At 47.4% G+C, this 24,756-nt stretch overlaps 1 protein-coding gene across 2 annotated transcripts; it reads left to right on the forward strand.

Annotated features, from left to right (window-relative positions):
• Positions 1-1,829: 1,829 nt before the first annotated feature.
• LOC114483922 (disco-interacting protein 2 homolog C-like) lies at positions 1,830-22,773 on the forward strand. Of its 2 annotated transcripts, XM_028486923.2 has the most exons (8): positions 1,830-2,769; positions 3,650-3,679; positions 5,055-5,116; positions 13,244-13,301; positions 14,734-14,808; positions 16,631-16,805; positions 18,417-18,540; positions 21,130-22,773. In XM_028486923.2, the coding sequence occupies exons 1-8, from the start codon at positions 2,644-2,646 to the stop codon at positions 21,380-21,382; spliced, it is 903 nt and encodes a 300-aa protein (XP_028342724.1). In that variant the 5' UTR covers positions 1,830-2,643; the 3' UTR covers positions 21,383-22,773. The 2 variants fall into 2 exon arrangements, with proteins under 2 accessions (XP_028342724.1, XP_028342725.1); XM_028486924.2 differs by lacking the exon at positions 3,650-3,679 and having other exon boundaries at positions 1,831-2,769.
• Positions 22,774-24,756: the final 1,983 nt, after the last annotated feature.

The raw sequence follows: 24,756 nt of genomic DNA on the forward strand, positions 1-24,756 counted from the left end.
AAACTTCAAGGGACTTAGTATACATATGAGTTCCCATGAAAGAGGAAAAAGAAGAGTGCGGTCTAGAAAAAAATACATGAAGAAATATATCAAATTTGATGGAACTATAAACCTACAAATCCCACTGCTCTAATGTAACATGAAGGAAACTGCTTAACTAAATTGCCCAAACCCAGTGATATAGGGAAAATCTTAAAAGCAGGCAGATGAAAAAAATCAAGTTACAGAGGAACAGTGATGAGAATGACATCAGACTTCTCATCAGAAATGTAAGCAAAGAGACAGTGGAAAACAGCTTTTAAATACTAAAAGAAAAATACCGTCAACCTAGAATTTCATAGTAGTCAATGGAAATATCTTTCAAGAGCAAACTTGAAATAAAAACTTTTTTTAGCCATACAAAAGCTGAGAATCAACTACTAGCAGGCCCACAGAGCAAGAAATATTAAAGGAAATCCTTTAGGCAGAAGGGAAATGATACCAGTGTGAAATCTGGGTCTATACAAAAGAATGAATAATGCTGGAAATGGCAAGTGCATAGGTAAACATATAAGATTTTTTTCTTACTAAGTCTCTTTAGAAGGTAATTGACTGCCTTTACAAAACTTGTAATATACTGTAGGGTTTATATCATGTATAAAAGTCAACTGATGACAGCAACTGCCCAGAGTTTGGGAGGGAAAAATGGAAGTATACTATCATAAGGTTCTTCCAGCATGTGAATTGGTATAATATTGCTTGAAGGTAGACTGGAAAATTAAAGATATATGCTATAAGCCATAAAGTAACCACTAAAATTAGAAAAACAAGGAGTTGTAGCTAATAAGCCAAAAGAGGGGAGAGAATGGATCTATAAAAGAAGGCAGAGAAAAGATGGGGGGATAGATGGGATGAATTATAAACAACAAAAAATAGATTTAAACATAATCACATCAATAATAAATATAAATCCTCTACCACTTCATTTAAGATGCAGAGATCATGAGGTTGGATTTTTAAAAAGCAAGACCCGGGCTTCCCTGGTGGCGCAGTGGTTGAGAGTCCACCTGCTGATGCAGGGGACACGGTGAGCCTGCGCGTCCAGACCCTGTGCTCCGCAACGGGAGAGCCCAAAACAGTGAGAGGCCCACGTACTGAAAAAAAAAAAAAAAAAAAGCAAGACCCAATTATATATAGCCTAAAACAAACATGGTTTAAAAATAAAGACACAAATAGATTAAAGGTATAAGCATGGAAAAGTTGCACCATACTAGTGCTTATCAAAAGAAAGCTGAAATCTCAGTTAAAATAGTGAAAAGATCATTATTAATACACAGATCTGCTAGGAGGACCAAAGAATGTGCCTTGGGGTCATGCAGGCAGAAACACTGCTTAAAGTTCAGGGGGGAAGAGCCCACTGATGAACCACTTTGCTCTGCCCATACCCTGCTGGAATCCAGTCCTGCAGAGCTGCCTCCTGTGCCCCCAGTTATGGGAAACTCCCTCAACTCCTCAAACACCAGCACAGTAGATATGCCCAATGTCAGTACTCTGAAACTGTGTCTTTATATCACGTTTCTGCTTAAAATTTGCTACTTAGGCTTAAGGAGTTATGTGCTAATACTAGATTGTACTAACGCTATGGTATGTGAGTTGCTGAATAGAAAAGTACCACTCAGCCAAGGTGTTCAGGTAAGTACTGTGTTGAATTGGCTGTGCTGTGTTTGGGATGTGAGTCTGTATATCTACAGCTGAGATTTAAATATAACTCATTTGTTCAATAAGTGCTTAATACCTAACTGATACACTTTTATGACAATAAGAAAAAATGATTTTAACTGTATGTCCATATGTAACTTTTTATTATACAACTGAACATTAAAGTTAATCCTCTTTTCTGCTTAATATAACTTGCAATTTCAAACATGTTTTGTCTTCATTTCTGATAAACCTTTGGTTGGAATAGATAGCTTTGCTTTCCTGCTGGTCCCTTCTGGAAGTATTCCGTTATCTTTAAATACTTGGGAGCATACTCCTTAGTTAAAGGAACTCCAGCTTGCATTCTTTGGCAAAGTGAAGATTTTGTTAAATATGCACTCCCTACTATTTATCTTGAAATCTCAGAGTTTTCTACCTTAGGGTTTTTGAAACTTGGAAACACCTGTACATTAACTCTTTGTTCAAGTCTCCCTCATTAGTCAGTAGACCGATTTTGCTCCAGATGTTATCTCCTCCACACATTTACAAGATAGGAAACTCGTTCCCAGTCATGTGTATTTTTTTTCTGAGATACTACTTTGAGTCATTATTTTTAAAGATTGTGAATTAGAATAATTTAAAGAGAGAACATGGACTTAGTTTTGTTCCAATTAATGTTTGGGATTCAAAGAATCATGAGAGAAATTATTTAAATTATTGCATTCAGCTTGAAGAGACCCAGTGAAAGTCGAGTGTGCCTTCCAGGTTGCACACACCTTTCCTTGCCCTATTCTCTTTCCTTGAGTCCTGCCTCAGTTTTCCAAACATAGAGATGCTGAGAGAAAGCGGTAGCCATGGTTACCACAGTGAAGGAAGTCTCAGAGAGAAGGATGGAATCGTAATTTTAAAATCTGGAACCATTGGTTTTTGTTTTTGTTTTTAATAGACTTGCCTCCAAGTTGAGTGATGATAGTTTTTTCAGTCTGGCCTTGTTTATTCACAAATTGCAGCCTCAGGAAACCGAGTGAAGAGCTCCTTCTTTGTTGCTGCTGCTGTTGTCTCTGGAGCCCACCTAGTGACTGTGATGATGAGGTCAGGACCGCACCCAAGGGAGAACTTGGCCCTGTTCTAGTTTTCTAGGAGTGTTTGGGAAAGACACCGGGTCAGCCAGGGAACACAACATCAGAGGAGTTTGCCCACGTTGCTTTCTGGAGTCTTTCCCCCGTGGGTATAGATGCTTTAACAGGGGTAGAGGTGGGCACCAAAACCGTGGAAGACAAGAGGGAAATGGAGGCAGCGTCTCTGAGGACAGAGCTGAGGGTGAAGCAGGGTGCTCACTGGGGGGTCCCTCCCTGCACCGCTGAGCTGGACCACCTAGGAGCCCAAGGTTTGATTCATGCTTCACTCGTACTCTGACCTCTTTTCTTGTCCTAATCTTGTAGGTGAGTAGGGCTAGACACCCTGATTTTAGATCCACAAACTTCCAGGCTCCCCTTCATTGTTGTAGTAAGAAACTTCAAACTATTTCAATGAGGAACACTTGACAGATTTGGCCAATAAAATTCATACTCCCCACTTTCTCAGAAAAGAAAAGAAACTAGAGAAAGGTACCGTAAAATCAAAACCCACTGACCATATGTATTAAAAGCAATTACTCAGGTCCACCTGCCCGTGGCTAGCCATCTGTTACTCTCCTCTGTTGCTCTGTGGATATGTGGACATCTTTTTAGATTTTTTTTAACCTTTAATGGTACAGTGATTGATTTTAACAACTTCCATATTTGACATTGTTTTTGATCTTCTTTTTACTTTGTTCCCTGCTTTTTGCATTTTCCTCCCCACCCCTCTCTCTTCTTCATCCCACTTTTATTGTTGGGTTGTTTGTTTATGTGTCTGTGTGTGTCCTGGATTTTCGGCGTCTGTTGGTCTGTTGTCCTCACCTCTCCTCTGCTCCCACCTCCTGCTGCTGTAGCCCCACCGGCTGTGGAAGCTGGCTGAGAAGGTAGGGATTTCCCGCTCATCACACCAGTGCCTGCTAACCACCACCGTCTCGTCAGATCCCAGCAGTGGGCAGACTAGGAGTTGAGTGCAGAGATGGGCTGGGCTTCTAGACCCGTGGTCAGGAGGGCTGACGGCCAGCGTGGTGTCACTTCTCAGATCTTGTCAGACGTCTCGCATTTGTGACAAACGCTGTGCCTCCATTTATACCATCAGTTTGGGGTCATCTCCGTTTTATTTCATTTTCCACTTCTAGTGACCTGTTTTCTGATTTGTTTGTTTTTAATTGGCCTCTTATGGTTACGTGCTTTGCATTACTCAGACCACAAACCGCTTCTCCACTCAGCACTGGTCTGTAACACGGCTCCCCCAAGCAGTCACAGATCAGTGAGGGCGCCGTGGCCATACGGCAGTGCAGCTCCTCCTCCAGGCTGATTGCATGTGCTTTCTCTGTGGGGAGGATTATCGGGGGGTCCAGTATGGTACAACAAAGGTGTCTTTATTTTTATCTTTTTCTTATATTTAAACGTGCCTTTGGTATAAGATTAAGATTCTCTCGTGAAGAATCTTAGTGTAGTTCTTCAAATAAATTCTGAGAGGCTCCCTTATTTTTTGGCAGATTTTTCTTAGGTTCTGTCTTTTTCTACCCAAGGTATTGCATTACTTTCCCAAGAAATGTATGTAGAATTTTGGTTTGTAATGTAGCTTTAATGCCATGCTCTTACATGAGCAGAGATCACTGTTGAAGTCAACTCAGCATATATTTTGAAGAGATTTATGATGCCAAGATAAGGTTTCTGGACCCTGTGTTAAATAAATAGTTCAGAACACAGGGTGCTGCCCAGATGACCAGTGGTAAACACACAACCTCCCTGACTTATGTCTTGGGCAAAAATGGCCTCCCGCATTGGAGGAAAACCAAGGCACAATTAGAACTAGAAGGAACAAGGTCATTATCTTTTATCTCTTCTTCCTTAATCTGTCAGCTCATGTCACGTGTTCTGCTTCAATATCTTGAGCTCTAAAAATACACCTTTTGGGATGCATGTGGTGAAAATCTCTCAGCAAATGATGCTTCACGTCCTCAGCAACCTGCTTTTGCCAAATGCTGCCTCTGTAGTTTCAGCCTTCTTTTATTTGGCAAGATGCCCCTTTTCTAATTTTCATAAATGTGATTGACAGTCAAGCTGTGTGAAAGTCCAGTATTATCTTAATAAGATGTTCCTTTCGGAGTTCGGTTATCAGTTGAGAGGTGTGGTCTTAGTGCTTTGGGGTTTTGTTCAGACTTTGCCAGAGAAATGCTCCCTAGCCAGTAGGAAGCACAGACCCAGCTCCTCCAAGGTAAACTCGTGTTAACCTCACTGTGTCCTTGTTTGCAGGGGACCTCGGGGCCCGATCCGACCACCGTCTACGTGGACATGAGAGCTCTGAGACACGACAGGTATTGTGATTTTGTCTTCTTGGTGCCTGGCGTGCAGGGTTCCTTCTAGAAGGAGGAGGAGTACAGAATCATCTGCTCCAAACAAGGTAGTTCATTGAGCGAGCTTTCACAACTCTCCACATTTACTGCGTGAGGTACCCAGTGGAGCAACCAAATTCTTGTTTTCAGACACAAATGACAACCGTTGGCCCAGAGCCGTTGCAACCAGAGTTACTTTTTCTCACAGCCTGTCCCGAAGACTTGGTCCTTTACTTGAACACTCTAGTCAGGCGCCATTTTGCACCTGATAAAATATCAACACTCTGCCCACATTTCTTTACATGAATTGAAAATTTGTGTCGAGGCATTTCCATGAAAAACTAAAATATAAGTCAGGTGACCTTTCTGTGCAGCTTCCTAAGCAGCCTTGAGCAAGAACAAAAAGGGGGTGTTGCTGGTGAGTGCTTGTGAGTTCACCTTGAGGGAGGGAAGGTGGAGACAAGATGAGGAATCTTTAGCAGAACTTCTGCTCCCAAAGGGGTCCCTCCTGACATGCCTGAGGGGGAAGAGAGAATTCTATCATTTTCCTATAGACTTCCTCATTGATTAGGTCATTTCTTTGGGGTAGTTGTGGAGATGCCCATTCATTGATGTTTCTATGACGTGTTAATAGTAAGCATGAACTCTAGTAGAAGGTGTCCTTTTGTAAATTACTAGAGGTGCTTGTGGACGCGTGGTGAGGGCCAGATACTGTGCTGCTATCTGCATGTCCTCATGTGGTGCCTACTGATGTGTGCTTTGTGCTCACAACACCTGGGAGAGCAGAGTGAAAGTTGTGGGTGGGAAACCAGGAGCCCCCAGCCTGGCCTGGCTGAGCGTGTTCTTCCATGATATGAGTCCCGTGTGTGGGTGAGCGTGTCAGGGGCAGAGCTGCAGGGGCTGAGAAGGGGCCGGGTGTGCCATGTAGGCTCAGGTATCCTGGGGAATACCAGCCCCCACTCACACCAGGGGTTCCCAGCCGGGTGCTTGTGCCCCCAGCAGACGAGTTGCCATGTTGCCATGTCTGATTAGCATAATCTGGGGAGTGGTACTGCTGGCATGTGGCGGGGGGGCGGGGGCGGGGGGGCGGAGGCCAGGGATGCAGCTAAACATCCTACAGTGCACAAGACAGACTCCTGCCGCACAGCAAATGACCAGAATGGCAGCAGTGCCAAGACTAAGAAACACTGCATTCACCTAAACACATCACACTTAGAGGTGCTTCCCAGCCCCTGTAGCCCTCATTTTAGACCCTGCTATTCACAGGGAATCACAGGATACAGCCCATCTGGTGGCAGAGAGAACCACTGGCCCACCAAGAGCATACGGGCCCACTAGAGCAGAGCTCCATCCAGAACATTTTCAAAATGCAGACACTTAGCTCTGAGGAGATTAAGTAACTGTGTTTCAGGGGCATAAATTCCAAATACAACTTCTAGGCTTTAGAAAGAAATCTACTTTACTCCCTATAAAAATTATTTGAAAAAACTTTATAACTTCAGAAGGTGAACAACATCTCATCAAAGAATCACCGCTTGAGTAATATTTATGCAGTTCTGTCTGTGACCTGACCCTCAAAACACATGAAGATCAAATTTGTAAGACCATTTAGATAAAAACTGCTGATCTTTGGGGCCTGAGAGGGTAGGTTACAGTCTCAAACGGACTTACTCACAAGAATAGTAATCAGGAAAGGACAGTTGGTCCCATTGTGTGTTACAAATCTCCTGGAGTACCAGGGATGGTTGGGAGTGGGGTTCAGGGAGTTTTCTTTCCTGGAAAAGGAAAGAAATCTAGAAACTCCTTTCTAACAGCTTTGTGACCTACCTTCTTAACTATCTTCAGTGTGGCAAATCTTCCTATTGAGAAAAGTTGTGATTTAGGAAAAGTGAAATTGGAACCCATACAGTGCATCATGGTAAAGTAATAAAAGTCCAGTATCAGATTGATTTCACTGTTCGAGAAAGAGCCAGGAGACCTGAGTCATAGTAGGAGTTTCTTTTACTAGTCTTTTGACCTTGGGAAGTCTGTATCCTTTTAAGTGACATTTTTGTCCTAATCTGTAAAATAATCTCTTATACATACATTTCCTGACTTGGTCATTCAAAACAGAAGTAAAAGTGCTTTGTGAACTGGAAATTGCTATGCAGTCGTACGTTAGTGACACTGTCAGGAATGTCATCGACCTTTACAATTAAGGGTAACATTGCTCAGTGTCAGAGGGACCCCACACCCGCCCTGTCCAGGCCTCATGAGAAAGCCTCCGAGTCATACCCGTCTCTGTCCCTGTAGCGCTCTCCAGGCTCGCATTTCACAGTCTCAGCTCTGTCTTGCGTCAGAGGACAGGCATGGCTGGGAGCTGAGGGGCTGTCAGACACCAGAAACACGTGCACTGGACTTGTCCCTTCCTCGTCTTCGTCAGGGTTTGACTTAAGAAACCAAAGCAAAGTCCTGCCCTTGAACGTGGTTTTCTGCTGGCTTCTGTCCCTGGAGGCACCCTCTCGCAGTCACAGCAGGGAGCCTTGCTCCCCGGGCTGGCTTGGTGCTGCCACACCCAGCTCCTCCAGGCTGAGGTCCTGCCGCATGCCCGAGCTCATCGCCGCTCTCTCCTGCTGGGCCCCTTCTTCTGAAGGGGGCAGAAACCCAAATAGGTGTCTTACATTAAGGAATAATTACCGTGTCCCTTCCTGGAAGGCACTGTCCTCCCCCTGCTGCCCAGGGACATGGGAGACTCAGCCCAGGGCCACCCCGGACACAGGAACGCCATGCACACTTCATCCTGGCCGCCCAGTGCATGCCGCTGGGCCCTGTCAGCTCCTCTTCCTGTGCGTCCGGGCTGGCCGCTGGGCAGTCCGGCACCCTCGTCCTCTTGACCTGCTCTGTCAGGACGTGCCCACGCTGGGCTCTTGTCCATGGTTCTGAAGTGACCGGCTCCTGACAGCAGCTGTGGCGCTGCCAGCCCTCCTGTGGGGAAGGTGCTGTGGTTTCCTGATTGTGGCGCATCTCCAGAGCCAGTGGGTTACGGTGTGTGGGCAGGTGCAGTCCTGGGGGGAGAGAGCCTCCCCTCCCCATGGTGCCAGCCTGGGAAGGTCTCCTACTGAGTTTCCTGTATTTCTGTGAGTCACTCGCCCTCCCGCCTGTGCTGCCTGTGTGTGTGTAGCTCCCAGGTCTTTCAAAAGACATATCTCCATCTCCTCCTATAAGGGGTGGTTTTCTCTTTGCTCTGTGTATATTTTCAAGTGGAGGAACGGCTACCCGTGTGGCATTTGCTGGCAGGACAGGACCACCCCTGAGTGATTTCAGTGCCCCCTTCCTGCTTGCCTGTGAATCGCTGACAGAGAGCACTGTTTCATACTGACCAGAGAAGAAATTCTTTGTTCTGTCCTTACGTTTGCCCTCCGTGCTTGTCCAGGTCCCTGCCACCACTCAGCAGCCCAGCCAGGAGGCCACAGGGAAGTTCTTAACGGTAGGGTTTTCCACATTTCATGTGAGATCCTCAGGTGAGATCCCGTTTGCCTGCCTTCCTCAGAGGTTCGGCTCAGCAGGGAGGGTCAGGAGACAAGATAAACTCCTAAACTCCGAGAGCAGGGGAGGCCTGCTGACCAGAGAGGCAGAGGCCAGCCAGTGTGCGTGGACAGCAGTCCCACTGCAGAAGGAGGACCGGGCCATGGACTCACTCCCCATGTTGGCGGGAACCTTGGGGTCTGAGAGGAGGAGAAGCACAACGTCCAGGCTCGAGTCGCAGGTCAGGGCACTTGCTCCCACTCTTGGCTCAAGTGGCCTGGTTCCATTCATGACCCCAGGTGCCCCGCTCAGAAGTCATCCCTGTCCTAGTGCCACGGCCAGAGCTCCCTGAGTGGTGGCTGTGAGTGGACAAACAGCAGAGTGTAGCTTATCCAGAACAGCCCTCATTTTTGGCAAAGGTTTTGCTCCCTTCCCTGGCCGGATGGTCTGTCCTTTGTAGGACACCCAGCCTACTCGCTGGCCAGCTGCCCCGCCCATAGCAGCAGCCAGACTAGGTGGGCTGAGCCAGCCGTTACCTCGGCTGCTTTCTCTTTCATTCTTTCCCTCTTTCCTCACCCCTGCTTCTGCCCACTCATAATCTTCCCAGCCAGTTTGGCCTTTTTCTTTATTGCTTTCTCCATCTGTAGCCAGTTGCCAATATCCAGACTCCACAGTTGGCCAGCCAGCACTTGGACACAGGCTTCTTCACTTAACCTAATTACTCAAATTGGCCTAATTTAGTTCAGTGTAACAGGCACAGCCTCCTGACCCAGCAGGCTATAAAAAGTTATCATTCCCAGCATTGATATTTCCTGCAAGCATCGCATCTGTCTGAAAGCTGCTACAGGTGAAGTTCCATAGATTCTTAGTGCTCTAATGGTAATTTTTAATTATAACCCACCCTAAATTAGCATAATGCTACCTGGGTCCTAGAAGAGTTTTAGTCCCTTTTAACTCTGTCTTAATGCAGCCAGTAGTTTATTTTTGAAGGATGGCATCATTAAGCCTATGGGCATACAGGCAGACCTCAGAGATTCTGTAGGTTTGATTCCAGACCACCACAGTAAAGGGAATATCACAATAAAGCAAGTCACACGAATTTTTTGGTTTCCCAGTGCATATAAAAGTTATGTTTACACTATACTGTAGTCGATTAAGTGTGCAATAGCATTATGTCTGAAAAAACAAAGTGTGCATACCTTAATTTTAAAATATTTTGTTGCTAAAAAATGCTCACCGTCATCTGAGCCTTCAGTGGGTTATAATCTTTTTGCTGGTGGAGGGTCTCTCCTCAGTGTGGCTGGCTGCTGACTGAACAGGGTGGTCCTTACTGAAGGTTGGGGCAGCTGTGGCAGTTTCTTAAAATAGGACAGCCATGAAGTTCGCTACATTAACTGACTCTTCAGGAACGATTTCTCTGTAACACGCAATGCTGATGATAGCATTTTACCCACAGCGGAACTTCTTTCAAAATTTGGATCAATCTTCTCCAACCCTGCCCCTGTTTTATCTACTAAGTTTATGCCATATTCTAAATCCTTTGTTGTCATTCCAACAATCATCACAGAATCTTCACCAGGGTAGATTCCATCTCAAGAAACCACTTTCTTTGCTCATCCATAAAGTAACTCTTCATCTGTCCAAGTTTTCTCATGAGATTGCAGAAATTCAGTCACATCTCAGGCTCCACTTCTAATTCTAGTTCTTTTGCTGTTTCTACCACATCTGCAGTTACTTCTTCCGCTGAAGTCTTGAACCCCTCAAAGTCGTCCAGGAGGGTTGAAATCAACTTCTTCAGAACTCCTGTTAATGTTGATATTTTGGCCTCTTCCCATGAATCATGAATATTCTTAATGGCATCTAGAATAGTAAATCCTTTCCAGAAGGTTTTCAATTACCTTTGCCCAGATCCATCAGGGAAATCACTATCTATGGCAGCCATATAGTCTTATAAAATGTATTTCTTGAATAATAAGAATTAAAAGTCAAAATTAGTACTTGATCCAGGGACTGTAGAATGGATATCGTGTTAGCAGACATGAAAACAACCTGTATCTCATTGTCCATTTCCATCAGATCCCTTGGGTGACCAGGTGCATTGTCAATGAGCAGTAGTGTTTTGAAAGGAGTTTTTTTTCCTGAGCACATCTCAGCAGTGGGCTTAAAATATTCAGTAAACCATGTTGTAACCAGATGTGCTGTCATCCAGGCTTTGTTGTTCCATTCACAGAGCACAGGCAGAGTAGATTTAGCATAATTCTTACAGGCCTTAGGATTTTCAGAGTGGTAGATGACCATTGGCTCAACTTCAAGTCACCAGGTGTTGTAGCCCCTAACAAGAGTCATCCTGTCCCTTGAAGCTTTGAAGCCAGCCATTGACCTCTCCTCTCTTGCTATGAAAGTCCTAGATGGCATCTTCTTCCAATAGAAGGCTGTTTAATCTACATTAAAAATCTTTTGTTGGGTGGAGCCACCTTCATGAATGATCTTAGCTAGATCTTCTGGATAACTTGCTGCAGCTTCTTCATCAGCTGCTTCACCTTTACTTTTATGTAATGGAAAAGGCTTCTCTCCTTAAACCTCATGAACCAACCTCTGCTAGCTTCTAACCTTCTTCTGCAGCTTCCTCACCTCTCTTAGCCTTCATAGAGTTCGAGAGAGTTAGGGCCTTGCTTTGGGTTAGGCTTTGGCTTAAGGAAATGTTGTGGCTATTTTGATCTTCTATCCAGACCACTAAAACTTTCTCCATATCAGCAATAAGGCTGTTTCATATGTTCACTTTTAATTTCCTTCAAGAACTTTTCCTTGGCATATACAGCTTGGCTAACTATCTGGTGGTGCAAGAGGCCTAGCTTTCAGCCCATCTTAGCTTTTGACCTGCCTTCCTCACCAAGCTTAATCATTTCTATCGTTTCATTTAAAGTGAGAAATGTGTGACTTTTCCTTGAGAAGAATGTCACTTGAACACTAAGGCCATTGTAGGGTTATTAATTGGCCTAATTTCAGTATCATTGTGTCTCAGGGAATGAGGAGGGGGAGAAGGACGGGGAATGGCCAGTCAGTGGAGCAGTCAGAACACACAGCATTTATTAAGTTCACCATCTTATAAGGGCAAATTCGTGGCGCCCCAAAACAATTACAATAGTAACAGCAAAGATCACAGATCACCCTAATAAATGCAATAGTAATAATGAAAAAGTTTGAAATATTACAAGAATTACTGCCATAATGTGACAGAGACATGAAGTGAGCAAATGCTGTTGGAAAAATGGTACTGATAGACTTGCTTGATGCAGGGTTGCCACAAACCTTCAATTTGTTTAAAAAAAAAAAAAAACACAGTATCTGCGAAGTGCAATAAAGCAAACAAAGCACAATAAAAGGAGGTGTGCCCATATTCTGGAAGGCTTAAGTAGTGTAAGATCTAGGTGGTTTTTCTACTTTTGTCTGCAGCAACACGAGACACCACACCAAAGGCTAGCTGGAAGGCAGGGCATCCTTCGCCTGAAAGTAAGAGCTTTTCAGCTGCTTTTCAGAGGCCTGCAGCCCCAGGATGCCTGCCGGCACGGGAGCCCTACCCACACCCCTTTCTGTCGGGACCTTGTCTGTCTGCCCTCCTCCTGCTCATGTTGTCATCGGCGCCCTGGACCCTCACTCTGCGCGACCGGAGCAGAGCCTGCGAAGGAGCCCCACCAAGCTGTGACTCTCAGGGTCCTTCCTTCATTGCCCATCCCCCTACAGCAACACTTATCAGTTATGGGGGCAGATCTGTGCTGATACAAAGAATGGGTCACGCTGGTGAATTTGACAATCCCCACGTTCCCTGGCCCCATCCTCCTGCTGACGCCCTCCTTGTTCTGCAGTCAAGCATCCCAGCAGGTTCCCCTTCACTCTGTTTTCCTTAAATAAAAGTTGCCTGTCGATGAATGATCAGTATCACAGTCTCAAAGTAACATGGAGAGATGTAAAACCAGTCATAGAATAGTTAAAATAACGCAGCTGGGAAGAACTTAGCGAGCTCAGGTTGTGACTGGCACCAAGGTCCTCCACAGTTTTACGATTAAATCACCAGCGAATAGTTTTTAAATGGAAAAGAGCTTCTTTTCTAAAAGGAGCTTTTGCTGTCTGAACTGGCCGGTCCTCTCTAGTGCGCCTGTTTGAGGAGGTGGGTTCTGTGCTGCTGTGTCTGAGGCCCAGCCTGTGGTCTGCAGGGGCAGGGCCGTGAGTGTTTCAGGACCAGGCATTGCTGTCACAAGGGTGGCAGCTCTTTGAGGAATGCAGTTTAATCCTTATTCTTTCCCTTTTCTGCAAGTGCTACGTCGACCCCCAGTTAACTTTAAATGCAGAATGGTTCCCAGTCATTTTTCGGGTTGGTAGGTGGGACTGCATCTCCATTCTCCGTGGCCTGTGTGGTGGCCCTCGCTGTTTCCTCTCTACTATTGACTGCTTTTTCTTTGACTTCTAGACTATCTTTGAGTTGGGTAATGCTCATCAGCAGAGTTAATGTTCCCCATCAAACTGCCAGGCATTGACCAAGTGCTGGATGTGGAGGAAGGGAACCACTGGTACAGAAAACACAGTAACACCTTCTGTTTCTCTTTGTAGAGTCCGTTTAGTAGAAAGAGGATCTCCTCATAGTTTGCCCCTAATGGAATCAGGAAAAGTAAGTATTGAAGGAAGGCGTATGCATGTCCATATAAACACGAGTCTCAGTTTATGGGCTTTGAAAATTCAAGAAATTAGATGGTAGATTTTTTTTTTTCAAAAAAGTTTTCTTGAATGTAGTATATCAGGACTGGTTTTGGCCATGAGCACAGAAACTCAAAATGACAGTGTTTTAAATGAGTTAGGTTTTTTTCTCATGTAGAAGAAACCACCAGGGACCGTGGCATCTTATGTCTTGGCCTCCCCTCCCAAGGGTGCCTCAGGGTCTAGAGTGGTTTTTCCAGCTCCAGCCTTCCTTTGCACATTCCAGCCAGAGGAGGAGAAGCAGAAAAAGGAGGAGGCAAAAGGTGCAGACTCTAAGGACGGCTGCTCAGCTGCCTCACTCACACTTAAGTATCACTGGGCATTGTCACCACAGCTGAAAGGCAGGTTGGCAGCACTACATGGGTTTTGAATGTCTACGGGCCCGGCTCACAATCGGGGCTTGTTTACTGTGGAGCTGGACGAAGAATGTTTATCAGGGGACAGCTAGTCGTTCCTGCAATGGTGGCTATCTTGTTTATAGAACTAAAATGCAAGAAACGTATTTAAACGTAATTGAAGACTTTTCTTTTTCTTTTTTGGCCCCAATCGTCAGATCTCTTCTCCATTTAACATAATTCTAAAAGCATATTGTTTTTGGACCTTTTACAGTCTGTGTCTACATGACTGCCCGTTAGAATTCTTGGTACTAAGTTGGCTCTAAGGTGTGGGACACAGCGCTACCCACCCACCCAAGTTGGTCTGGCGGGCCATTCGTCAGACGTGTTCCAGGAGCGTTCACCACAGATGTGTTGCCTTATCTCAACCACACAGTGCTAATTAGCTGAACTGAGATGGGTTCTGTTCTAAATTTCCAGAATCAGCTTTTGCTTCATTACGTGGTTTCAGTGGAATGTGGAGCATTTCTGAGCTAAACGTCCATTAAGAAGGAGGTGCTTCATATCGACATTGTACTAGAAGATGTTTACCAGCAGGAAAAGTGGGCAGTGTGGTGGAGGAGAGGGGCAGAGCTGCAGGCGCGGTGTGCTCGTGGCTCGACAGATGCATGGGTGGTGACGGCCGTCTCTTCTGGACACTACAGAGCAGCTCCACTGAATCCTCTTTTGCAAACATTGAGCCTGTTAAATTATATCATTTATCATATTTTGTTCAAATTCTTAATTTTAGGATCACTTTAACACAGGCTCTGTCACTGTAATAATTACAATGAAATGTAATTGTTTTGCTGTAATTATATAATGCTCTGGTATATAATTTTGATTTAAAGCCATTCACTTTCTAAACCATTTTAATCAGGAAAATAGGCACATGGCATGAAAGCAAGGTCAAGGTTGATAGTGCAGTATCTACCTGTCTGTCCGCTGATGAGACTCTTCTTTCCAACATAGATACTTCCAGGGGTTCGGATCATAATTGCCAATCCAGAAACAAAAGGACCGTTGGGAGACTCACACCTGGGTGAGGTGAGTTCTGGGGACTCACACCTGGGTGAGGTGAGGTACAGGGTGTCCATGAAAGTTCAGGATTACAAAGTAGGATTTCCTTAAGGGAGTATCATAGATTCTCTTCCAAAAGTTTAGAAAAGAGGAAACTTCATGTGAGTGGACTGAGTTTCCTTGTTTCCCAGCCCTTGGTTTGTCTTCCCCGTGCCTGCTGCCTTCACAGCAGGGAAGTCCTTCATCAGGAACATGATGGAGAACGAGCAGAGGGAATCCTGCCAACCCCAGAATCATAACAGCACCAACAATCGTGGCAGGCGGGCTGGGGACCCGACAGGTGTTTATCTGGGTCAGAAAGTCACTTCCACTCCCTTGTGTTGACAATGAACCTGGCCAGTGACTTCCCGCCCACTCCCTCATCCTGCGCGCTGCTGGCTGCGTGTGGCTGCAGGAGACCCTTCCTGGGCTGTCATCCCCGCAGCTTGCCCTGCTCGGCCGGCCAGGTGTGCCCGCCTCTGCCTTACACTGTCCTTCCCTCTCCCTGATGGACTTGTTTCTTCTGACATGTCTGCCTCCCCTCCCCACCCCACCCCCGTTTTCCTCTCCAAAGCCAAGCCCACAGTGACCCTGTCCTGCCCTCTAGGACCCTCTTGCAGTGCCGCCCACTGTTCAGTCAGCTTCCCCCCTTCCTCTGACCCGTTCCGGCCGCACAGAAAAGGCTGCCACCGCTGGCACCCGACCAGCACACCAGCCCCGCCACTCTCCTGGAGTGGTGCCCTGGGCACACGTGTGTACCTCGTAAAAGGGTGACTAGTGATGAGGTGTGAGTCCTAACCACTGCTCACTCCCCAAACCCTTTTTCTTCTTGGGCGGTTTTTTGGCCCCTCACTCGTCTGTCTCTATGTGAAGATCAGAACTAGTCTGTGAGCTGCACTATATTTTAGGAATTTCCTTTAAATATATGTCTGGGAATGAAATTGGGATGTAGCACCCGCCATCTCGGGCACCTGGAGATGCTCCCGGCGGGTGCTGTCCTCACAGCGGGCGGCCTTGCTTGGAGCTGAGCGGGTGCGCTGGGCGGAGGGGCAGGGACCACCGCACCCTGATGTTCTACTGGGAACGTGTCTTAACAGATGGTTTTCCTTCCCCTCGCTCGATGGGGTGCCCTCCATCTTTGGTCTGCTTCCTCGTTGCTCAGCAGGCGTGACTGAGGGCTGCTGGCTAGACCCCGGCTCCTCCGGGCCTCATCTGTGCAGACTTGATGGGCTCCTCTGCCTTGTCCCTGGCTCTGCTCAGCCCACGTGGTCGGCACCGTGTCAGCAGGTCTTTCTTTCCCATTTCCACACTCAGGCACTTTTGTCCCCCATTGTTTGATGTTACAGTGCCTTTCCCTCCTAAAGTTTGTTTTGTGTTGTGTTGTTTTATTACAATATAATATTCCCAAAAGTATGCAAACCAAGTGAAAGGGAAAATAAATCACAAAGCTTTTTAACATTTTTCCAGCTTGCTTTTTAGAAACAGTCGGTACATTTGAATAAATACAAGGAAACTCATACATCCTCGTTCATTTGATGTTTATTTCAAAAGCCCTCAATCCATCTGCTTTAATAGAATTCTCAACAGATGATGGCTTGTTTGTTTGCTCAGCCATGAGCTTGCTGTCATGCCTTCATTTCAGTAAACTTTGTGGCATCTGTGTCTCCCCAGAAACTGGAATCGTCTTGTTTTTGCAGGGCAAGGACAGTTTCAATAGCACGGAATATAATCTATTGAATTGTAAAAGTAGCTTCTGCCCTGGAGATCATCTCAAGTTAACTTATCCAGTTACATTTTGCTTCCTTAACAGATCTGGGTTCACAGTGCCCACAATGCCAGTGGTTATTTCACTATTTACGGAGATGAATCCCTCCAGTCAGATCACTTCAACTCAAGATTAAGTTTTGGAGACACACAGACCGTCTGGGCACGAACAGGCTATTTGGGGTTCCTGCGGAGAACTGAACTCACTGATGCAAATGGAGGTGAGAGTCCCAACAGTTGGCACGAAGGTCCTCAGACCCTGGAAACCCGTCTGGGGTCTGGGATCCCAATCCCGGGAGAATGTGCGTGCGTGCATGCTTGCTGCAAGCCAGCCTGAAAACAGCCGAGGGTGAGAGAGCGCCAGCTCAGGGCAAGTGCATCCAGCAGTGGAAGCTGCATGTCACGTGCTCTGTGCTCCCATGTGAGCCAGGCACACATTTTAAACCAGGGGCAAGAGCCAGGTGCCGTGTTGTCCACAACAAGTGCCTGTAAGTGCAGCTCACAGACTTGTCGCCAATCCTGGAGCCACCAGCCCAGCCCAGGCCCTCCTGAAGCCCTGCTGCTCTCTTCCAGGGCGGGAGGCGCTGGCCTCGGGTGCTCTGCATTTCTGCACCTGTCCAGCAGGCCTGGTGCCGCAAGGTGCCCGAGGGGAGCAGCAGCTCTGAGGGGCTGGCGCTGGGCGTGGGTGTTATGCAGAACTAACACGTTAAGAGCCTGCCTGCTCTTCAAGTCTTTGCTGATGCTGGAATCCTTTCTCCACTCTTTATTTCACTAAAAACAGAGACAGGACTTGGGTATTACATGGAGATGGGGCCTGAGCTTTCTTGGTGAGATCCTGCCAGACTCAAAGCCAGAAGTCAGCGAGCCTTCCTGACCCACCTGTCTGATGGGAGCTGTGCCAACCTGGCTGAACCAGCATGAATTTTAGGGGAAAAGTACAAGATATTTTGGTGTTGCATTTTCAATTTGGGAAAATCGTAGACTGTTTTACTTGAGGGTGCTATCTGGGGTTCCTTGAAGAACTAAGCTTATCAACACCCAGACCTCCCAGGAGGCAGGGCAGGTCCCATCCTGCGGAGCCCAGGGGCTGGGACAGTGGGATACCCCAAGGCAGCTATGGTTAGAAGCCAGCAAGTAACTGCCTCCATCTCATCGGACTTAAACTGGAAAAGATTTATTTTCTGGTATGTTATATGTCAGTCACTTCTCTCAAACTCATCGTGATACATTTACTAGTCTAAAGATTAAAGATGTCTCCTTGTTTTTAAGGAAAGATGGACAGACTGCATGTTGTCATTATCCCAAGGTCTGCACAGCTGATGAGAATAAATTTAACAATTACACGAGCTAAGGAAATTTTTGTTCATGAACATTCTCAGAAACTATGCTTCCTCTTCCCGCTCAGACGTGCAGTAATAAGAGAGTTAAGAGCTTATGTGCTGGCACCAGAGGGAACTGGGCATAACTTGGGCTGTGCTGGGTCCTCACCATGTGACTCCAGGGAGCAGGTCTGCTGGCCCGTGTCCCGGCGGTGCTGATGCTGCTGAGGGCTGTGTGATAATGCACTTGACGGCGTGTGGAGGCTACTCCTGTGGGATGAGGGGAGGGACGTGCAGACGTGCGGCCAGCGCTGAGCCAGGCAGCACTTCCGCCTGCACCTTTTCCCTGAAAGCCTCAGGCTGCAGAGTTTCCCTGGTAGAAGGGAGACAGCATCCCTTGCTCAGTGATCTTTTCTTTGCATCTCTTTTGCATTCCGGGGTAGTCTTTTTTATTTTTTAAGCGGCTTGAGCGGCATTGCGGTGAAGTTCACACGGTTTCCATTCCCTGTACAGAGCGCCACGACGCCCTCTACGTGGTGGGGGCCCTAGATGAGGCCATGGAGCTGCGCGGCATGAGGTATCACCCGATAGACATTGAGACCTCCGTCATCAGAGCCCACAAAAGCGTCACGGAATGGTGAGGAGGGGGCGGCAGCCGGAGGGCACGGGGTCCTGGGCGGAGTCAGCTTTCCAGGGTGAATCTGAACCTCTGAAGAGCACTCCTAGTGCAGAGTTGTTGCTTTTCCCGAGAGTGACATACAGACGGCTGGGCGGTGTTTCCAGGGAACCGTTTGTTTTTTTTGTTAAGGAAGGTGTGGTGTAGGGGAAATAGACTGTCCGCGGGAGCCTAAACACAGCATGCCTGTGGGAAGACCTTAGGCTCCAGGAGAGGCCGCGTTTGCCAGCGTCACTGGGTTGTCAGTGACAAGTCACCCACCCCAGCCACCCTTGGGGCTGAGGGGCCTTGCAGGCCATGCTTCTCCCTGGCCGTTTGGTTGGCTGTGACGTGTGAGTGTGCCCAGATCACCGCCTGGCCTGGGGGCTGCAGCGCTGCCCCTTTACGTGGCATTTGAGAGTGAAAAGTGGCTTCAGCACCACTGGCTGCAGGTCTGCTCATTCCCTTAGTCCCTGAACTGGCAGAGGCCTGATGGAGCCGGTCTGGAAGCTCAGGGCAGGAGCCCCAGGGGAGGCTCGTTCCAAAACCTCTCGGGAGCAGTTTTCTCGGCAGGTGGGTTGGTCTGAGATTGTCAGCTGCCTCATGTTAGCTGACGCAGGCTGGCGTTCTTGGCCACGCACTGCACTGCACAGAGGACTTGGCAGACACAAGAGTCGGGTGGACGGGAGCGCCTCATCCCCACTTGGTGCCGCGTTTCAGGGTGAGCAGTGACGGAGCCCGTTTGAAGCACAAGTCCTCCGCCTGCCAAAGCTGCCTGTCCACTCGTGTGTCGAGGAGGGCAGAAACCCCAGAAAGGTATCAGCCCAGAAACTGGCAGGGTCCCACCTCAGTTTCCATCTAAATAGCTATAAATACCAATCACAGCCTTCCATTTTTGTATTTTTAAGAAAATAATTTTGACTGGCTTGTATTGCCTCCCTCGAGTATTTTCTATCTAGTTGAAAAGGTGCCGTTTCCACTTAAAAGTGTGTGGCAGGGGTGCCCCTCGTGGGTTGCTCCTTTCTGTTCTGAGCATTGCTTAGATGCTGTGACGCGGAATAAAGCTGCATTTTATTCCGAAGGGTTTTTCTCTCTCTCTTGGAGTCTGTGCAGCACAACTGTTCTGTTATTTCCCTCCCCCTTGCCTGTGGCCCCTCCTCAGGGTGCCCCCATCAGTCACTTCATGCAGAGAAAGAAGGATGTGATGCCAGGTCACATCTGTGACTGCCTCACTGAGTATGGTCCAGCCCCCCAATCCTCTCAGCCACTGCGGCCCCAGGAGAGCTCCGGCGGAAGGAGAGTAGCTGGCAGCAGCCCGCGGCCTCCTGGCAAACCCCCTCCCCAGTTAACTGTGGAGTCTGAGCTGGTCCTAATGCTGCGCCATCGATTTCAAATGCCAGGATAAGATTGTCCCCAGCGCGCATCAGAGTACTCACATGTGATTCATGGACTCAAGGTGCGGCCCGTGTGGAGCGGCGCCCGGTGCCTGGGAGTTGTGCCCTGGGACTCAGCACTGGCACTTCTTCTTGGGGACAGCTCCCCACAAGGTTGTTCCCTTAGGTGTACACACTCGTCACAAAGCAAAATCCAGAAGGAGGGGTCTGCTGAACACATTCTCCAGTGTTTCCCTTTCATTTTCATGTATTCATTGGCCATACTGAACAAAATATTCATTGTTTCCTAATAGGCATACCCTATGCTTTCAGGAAACAATAGTGAATGTTCCCAGATACTTCCTGCCTCACAACTGAGATAGAATCTTCTCTGTGTCTGGCAAGAGAAAGATCCCCGCAGGCCACTGCAGGGCCCCAGAGCCTGGCCTGGCCTCCACGTGGCTCCGGTGGCCAGGGGCAGTGTGTGTTAAGGTTCTTAAACAACCACGTTTTAAAAGCCCAACTATATGATGTTAAAGTGGCTTAAAGTGTAAAACACTGTTCTTAGGCTTTTACAAATTGGGCAGACAAAATACTCTGGGTGGCCCTCCTGTTGAAAGATCCAAAATAAGACACTTCTGGGTAAATCTCTGGAGTTCTCCAGGAATTACCCCACATGAGTCAGGTCTCACTGCCTTGCCCTCATCCTAAACTCAGTACTTTAAACAGGAATCAGTTAATGTGCCCTGGGTCTGCAGTTGACCGCTGAGGTATCTGACCCCAGCGTGGCTGGAGCCCACGGGTCAGCCGGTCCAGGGGCTGGCAGCTCTTCTGCACACGTTTTTCATCCCCCTGGTGGCAGAGGCAAGTCAGGACCAGCCCCAGTGCCCCCGCTGTCCTAGCCTCAGTGACAAGCCCACAAACCATGTTGCAGGCTGACCCAATCACCTGGCGGGACAGACTCCACCCTTAGGGGTGCGTGGATCCAGGGAGGGCAGGGGCGGGGCTGCTGCCACCGTGAGAGCAGGTCGGTAGGAGGTGCGGATGACGGGAGTGTGAGAGCCGGTCAGGGACCAACAGGACTGAGGAGGCTTAGCGCCCAGGCAGGTCCGCAAAGAACCCAATGGAACGTCTGGAAAAGAAAACAGGATCGTTAAGTTCAAGCCCCGCTGTACAGTGATGCTTCTCTCTCTTCCAGTGCTGTGTTCACCTGGACAAACTTGCTGGTGGTTGTGGTTGAGCTCGACGGGTCCGAGCAGGAAGCCCTGGACCTGGTCCCCCTGGTGACCAACGTGGTCCTGGAGGAGCACTACCTGGTGGTGGGGGTGGTGGTGGTGGTGGACATCGGCGTCATCCCCATCAACTCCCGGGGGGAGAAGCAGCGCATGCACCTCCGCGACGGCTTCCTGGCCGACCAGCTGGACCCTATTTACGTGGCCTACAACATGTAGACGCTCCCAGAGGCAGGCCATCTGCTCAGTGTCGCGAGTGTGCAGACGCCAGGGCGAGTTTCCGAGCGGAGCCTTTGCCAAGTGGTGGGGAGGAGACTTTCCACTCGTCCTGATCGGCACGGGGATGAGACGAGAAATGTGAAGTTTGCTCAGAAGGACTTTGTGTTACTGCCTTCAGTTCGTTGGAAAAGCCCATTTCAAAAACTTTTTCTTTTTTTTTTAATTATTGGATAATAAGTGCTTTCTTCGTAAATGTGGTATTTTGTTAAGCCAAAATAGCAATTAAAAAAATATTCTGCCCTCCAGATGGGTTCTTTTAAACAATTTATGTAGTGTAACAAAGAATTGTTTTCTCTGTTTTAATGTGTCATGAAATCTTAATGCCATGGACCTGCTACTAATTTAAGCCATTGCTGGAGCTCATCCTTTTAGGACAGTTTGTTGAGGTACGAGAAAACCTTCCAAATAGCACCTTCCAATTAGATTTTAGCAGCTTTCTTTGTCAGAAATGTGCTGAAGAAACAGGCTAATAATCGGCCTTTGAATTTTAGCATGGAATGAGAAGAAATTATAAATAAGGTGTATTTCGGCAATTACCTTGCAGATATCTTTGTACTAAACTAAAATGATAAAATAAGTTAACTTCTTATGTAATTATGTACAAAACGTTTAATTTATTTTGATCTCTTTAGAAGTATAACAGAGAAAACATTCAAGAATATTAAAGTCTTGTAATGTTTGCTAATATAAAAAGTGTTGTATTATCTTGCGTGGATAGCATCACAACAAATATATATATATGAAATATAAATTCACTAAGAACAAAGGAGATTTTAAAGTTTAAAACGCAGAACCTGTCACTTGCATGGCGTCCCCTCCACTGCACTGTAGATAGACTCTCGCCCGTTGCTGGTGTGCGCGGCCAGACGGCCAGCAGCACAGTCGGAACCTTTCCTCTGGAACCAGAGACCAGCAAGTGGCGCTGTCGCCTCAGAGGTGGCGGATCGGAGCTGGACGTGCACTTTTCCCTCTGCTGCGGGGTCTCGACGGATTGTCAGTGCCGCGTGCCCACCGCACTGCACGGCCTGGGGAGCAGCTGGCCCACAGCACGCGCTCCCTCGGCCGCAAGAATTCATTGCACAATGTTCCCATCATTTTTGTTTGTGTCACCTTTTTTTGGTCCTCGGTATGAAAAGGAGTGTCATTCTGTGGTCATTTGCAGCGGGTTGTGCTGACTCCCTCAGCGGCTTTAAGGGAAGATACTCACCAGGGAGGGGGTCGTGCCCGGGGAGCCGCCCCCACTGCCGGGACAACAGAGCCACTGGCTGGGGCAGGAGGCCCCCAACGCCCCCTCTTCTCCCCCACACCCCCCACCCCCGTCACCGCACCTCCTGCGAGGACACGCTTCTGATTTCCATCTCTTGCTGCTGCTGCTGCTGCTGCCGCCTCACACGCCTTGGAACTTTCAGAGCTCCTCGCACACTCCCGGACTGAATCAGCCCGTCTGCATCCAGCCAGGAAGAAGTATCAGCTGTCTGAGCGAGATTCACTTTGTAATTGCCCCAGTGCGCCCCACGGGGGCTGTGTCAGGTCTGCATGACTAAGATTGCTGCTGGCGAGACTGAGACCCTTTCTGTGAGGTTGTCTTATCTATCTGCCTTTTCTCTGTGTGCTGGCAGTGAGCCCTTTGCTACAAGAGAGTTTTGTTTGACTTCTGAGATCCAAGGCTAATTGCTGTTAAAATTTTAAGTGGCATTTTTAAAAAATTTGTCTGCATGTGGGGTGCATTGTTCCATCTCCACAAGTTATTTGATTTTTAAAATATTGTTTGACTTCATTGCTGTGTATGAATATTTCTCTACGTGCTTCAGATACACATTCCCACCGTCTTTCGCTTCCTAAGGGGGAAAAATCCCCACCACACACAGGAAAGACACACATGCCCACCTTGTGTACGGGGAGGGGTTTAAGGTTTCGGGTCCGACACTGATGAGGAAGCAGGACTGCAGGTGACTCGCGAGGCCCAGCGAGGTGGGGTGAGGTCGGTCCTGCTGTCCTGTGTCAGCGTCAAGGTCCAGAGGGCTCAGGGCTGGGATCCAAGTTCTGTTGTGCAAGAAAAAGGAAAGGAGACACTAAGTACCGCCCGTTTAGCAATAAAGGAAGATCGTTCTGTACTAGGAATTGTGCTGTGGATGAGTCATTCATGAGAACGTAACCAGTGTTTGTCTTGTGACCTTGTGCTTTTGAAGTCAGACAAAACCGTGTGATCACCTTGCACACAGGAGGGTACACAGTGATCACTGAGACTCAGACCAACCCTACAGGGCGGCTTCCTCATGGTGCTTGTTTATTATATCTATTTAATCCTGCTTGACACTTTACCCAAGGGAAACGGTCCCTTTTACCAGTTGGATGCTAGCAGCGTTATTTCATAGTGTGGTGACTGGTTAGAGAAACTCCAACCAATCACGGTTTCAAACAAAATTTTTATGTGCAAAGGACGGCAACCTTCTCGTATGTTAAACCACCAGTAAGCTTTGTACATCTGTGATAACGCCTGTTTTATATTCAAATGAACAAATAAAAGCTTTTATTTTTGTTGCTCTGAAAATAGCAGTTTCTTAATTGGTCCCCTGGAAAACTGGGCCAGCTTCCATCCTAGGAAGGAAGTGACTCCTACCAGGAATGTATCTGACTCTGTTTACATAATTTGTTGCATTACTTATCAGTACAGATGATCATACTTTGAACAATGTTTAAATTTTGATGTGGGCATTTATTGCTAAAAATATTCCTATGGCAACAAATGTTTTGTGAAATGTTTTTTTTAATTCTTTTAAATATATCTAAATATATTTGTTCATATTTTGCTCCAAGTGTACAGATTATTGGTAACTTTCAGGAACAAGGAGTGTGAGTCTGTGTGCACAAACTCTCTGCTGCTCTTCGGCAGGAAGCTTTGCCAGGACGTAGGTCTCGCTGACGATTCCAACCCAAATTATCTTTGTTTTGATCTTGGCTTCATCTCTTGGAAAGAGCGGGATACTCCAATAAAGATGTTTAAAAAAAAAAAAAAAGTAGTAGCGGGTTAACTGACCTCCAGCCTAATGGTTACAAAAGCTTAAGTTTAATACACGTGAAAATCAGTAGAACTGATGCTGCACACAGATCAACAGGCTTCACCCGAGTGCCTTTGTGTTAGAATTCCACTTGTACCAGGACCGTCCCGCGCTAATTGGGGGTATAAAAGTGGGTGGTTGGTGCAGACCACCTGCATTGGGTGACTCAGAACGTTGCTGACACAGAACCGCCCCGTGTGGCCGTGCTTTGTGCAGCGTGATGTGTTCCTGTGCGTGTGTAGAGTTTCTTCTGAT

This window comes from Physeter macrocephalus, unplaced genomic scaffold (genome assembly GCF_002837175.3).
Source record: "Physeter macrocephalus isolate SW-GA unplaced genomic scaffold, ASM283717v5 random_1029, whole genome shotgun sequence".
Classification (NCBI taxonomy): domain Eukaryota; kingdom Metazoa; phylum Chordata; class Mammalia; order Artiodactyla; family Physeteridae; genus Physeter; species Physeter macrocephalus.

Coding starts and splice junctions, on each gene's coding strand:
- LOC114483922 (XM_028486923.2), top strand. CDS start 2,644: ATGATAGTTTTTTCAGTCTGGCCTTGTTTATTCACAAATTGCAGCCTC. Junction 14,809..16,630: donor GAGACTCACACCTGGGTGAG/GTGAGTTCTGGG, acceptor CTTCCTTAACAG/ATCTGGGTTCACAGTGCCCA. Junction 16,806..18,416: donor ACTCACTGATGCAAATGGAG/GTGAGAGTCCCA, acceptor TTCCCTGTACAG/AGCGCCACGACGCCCTCTAC.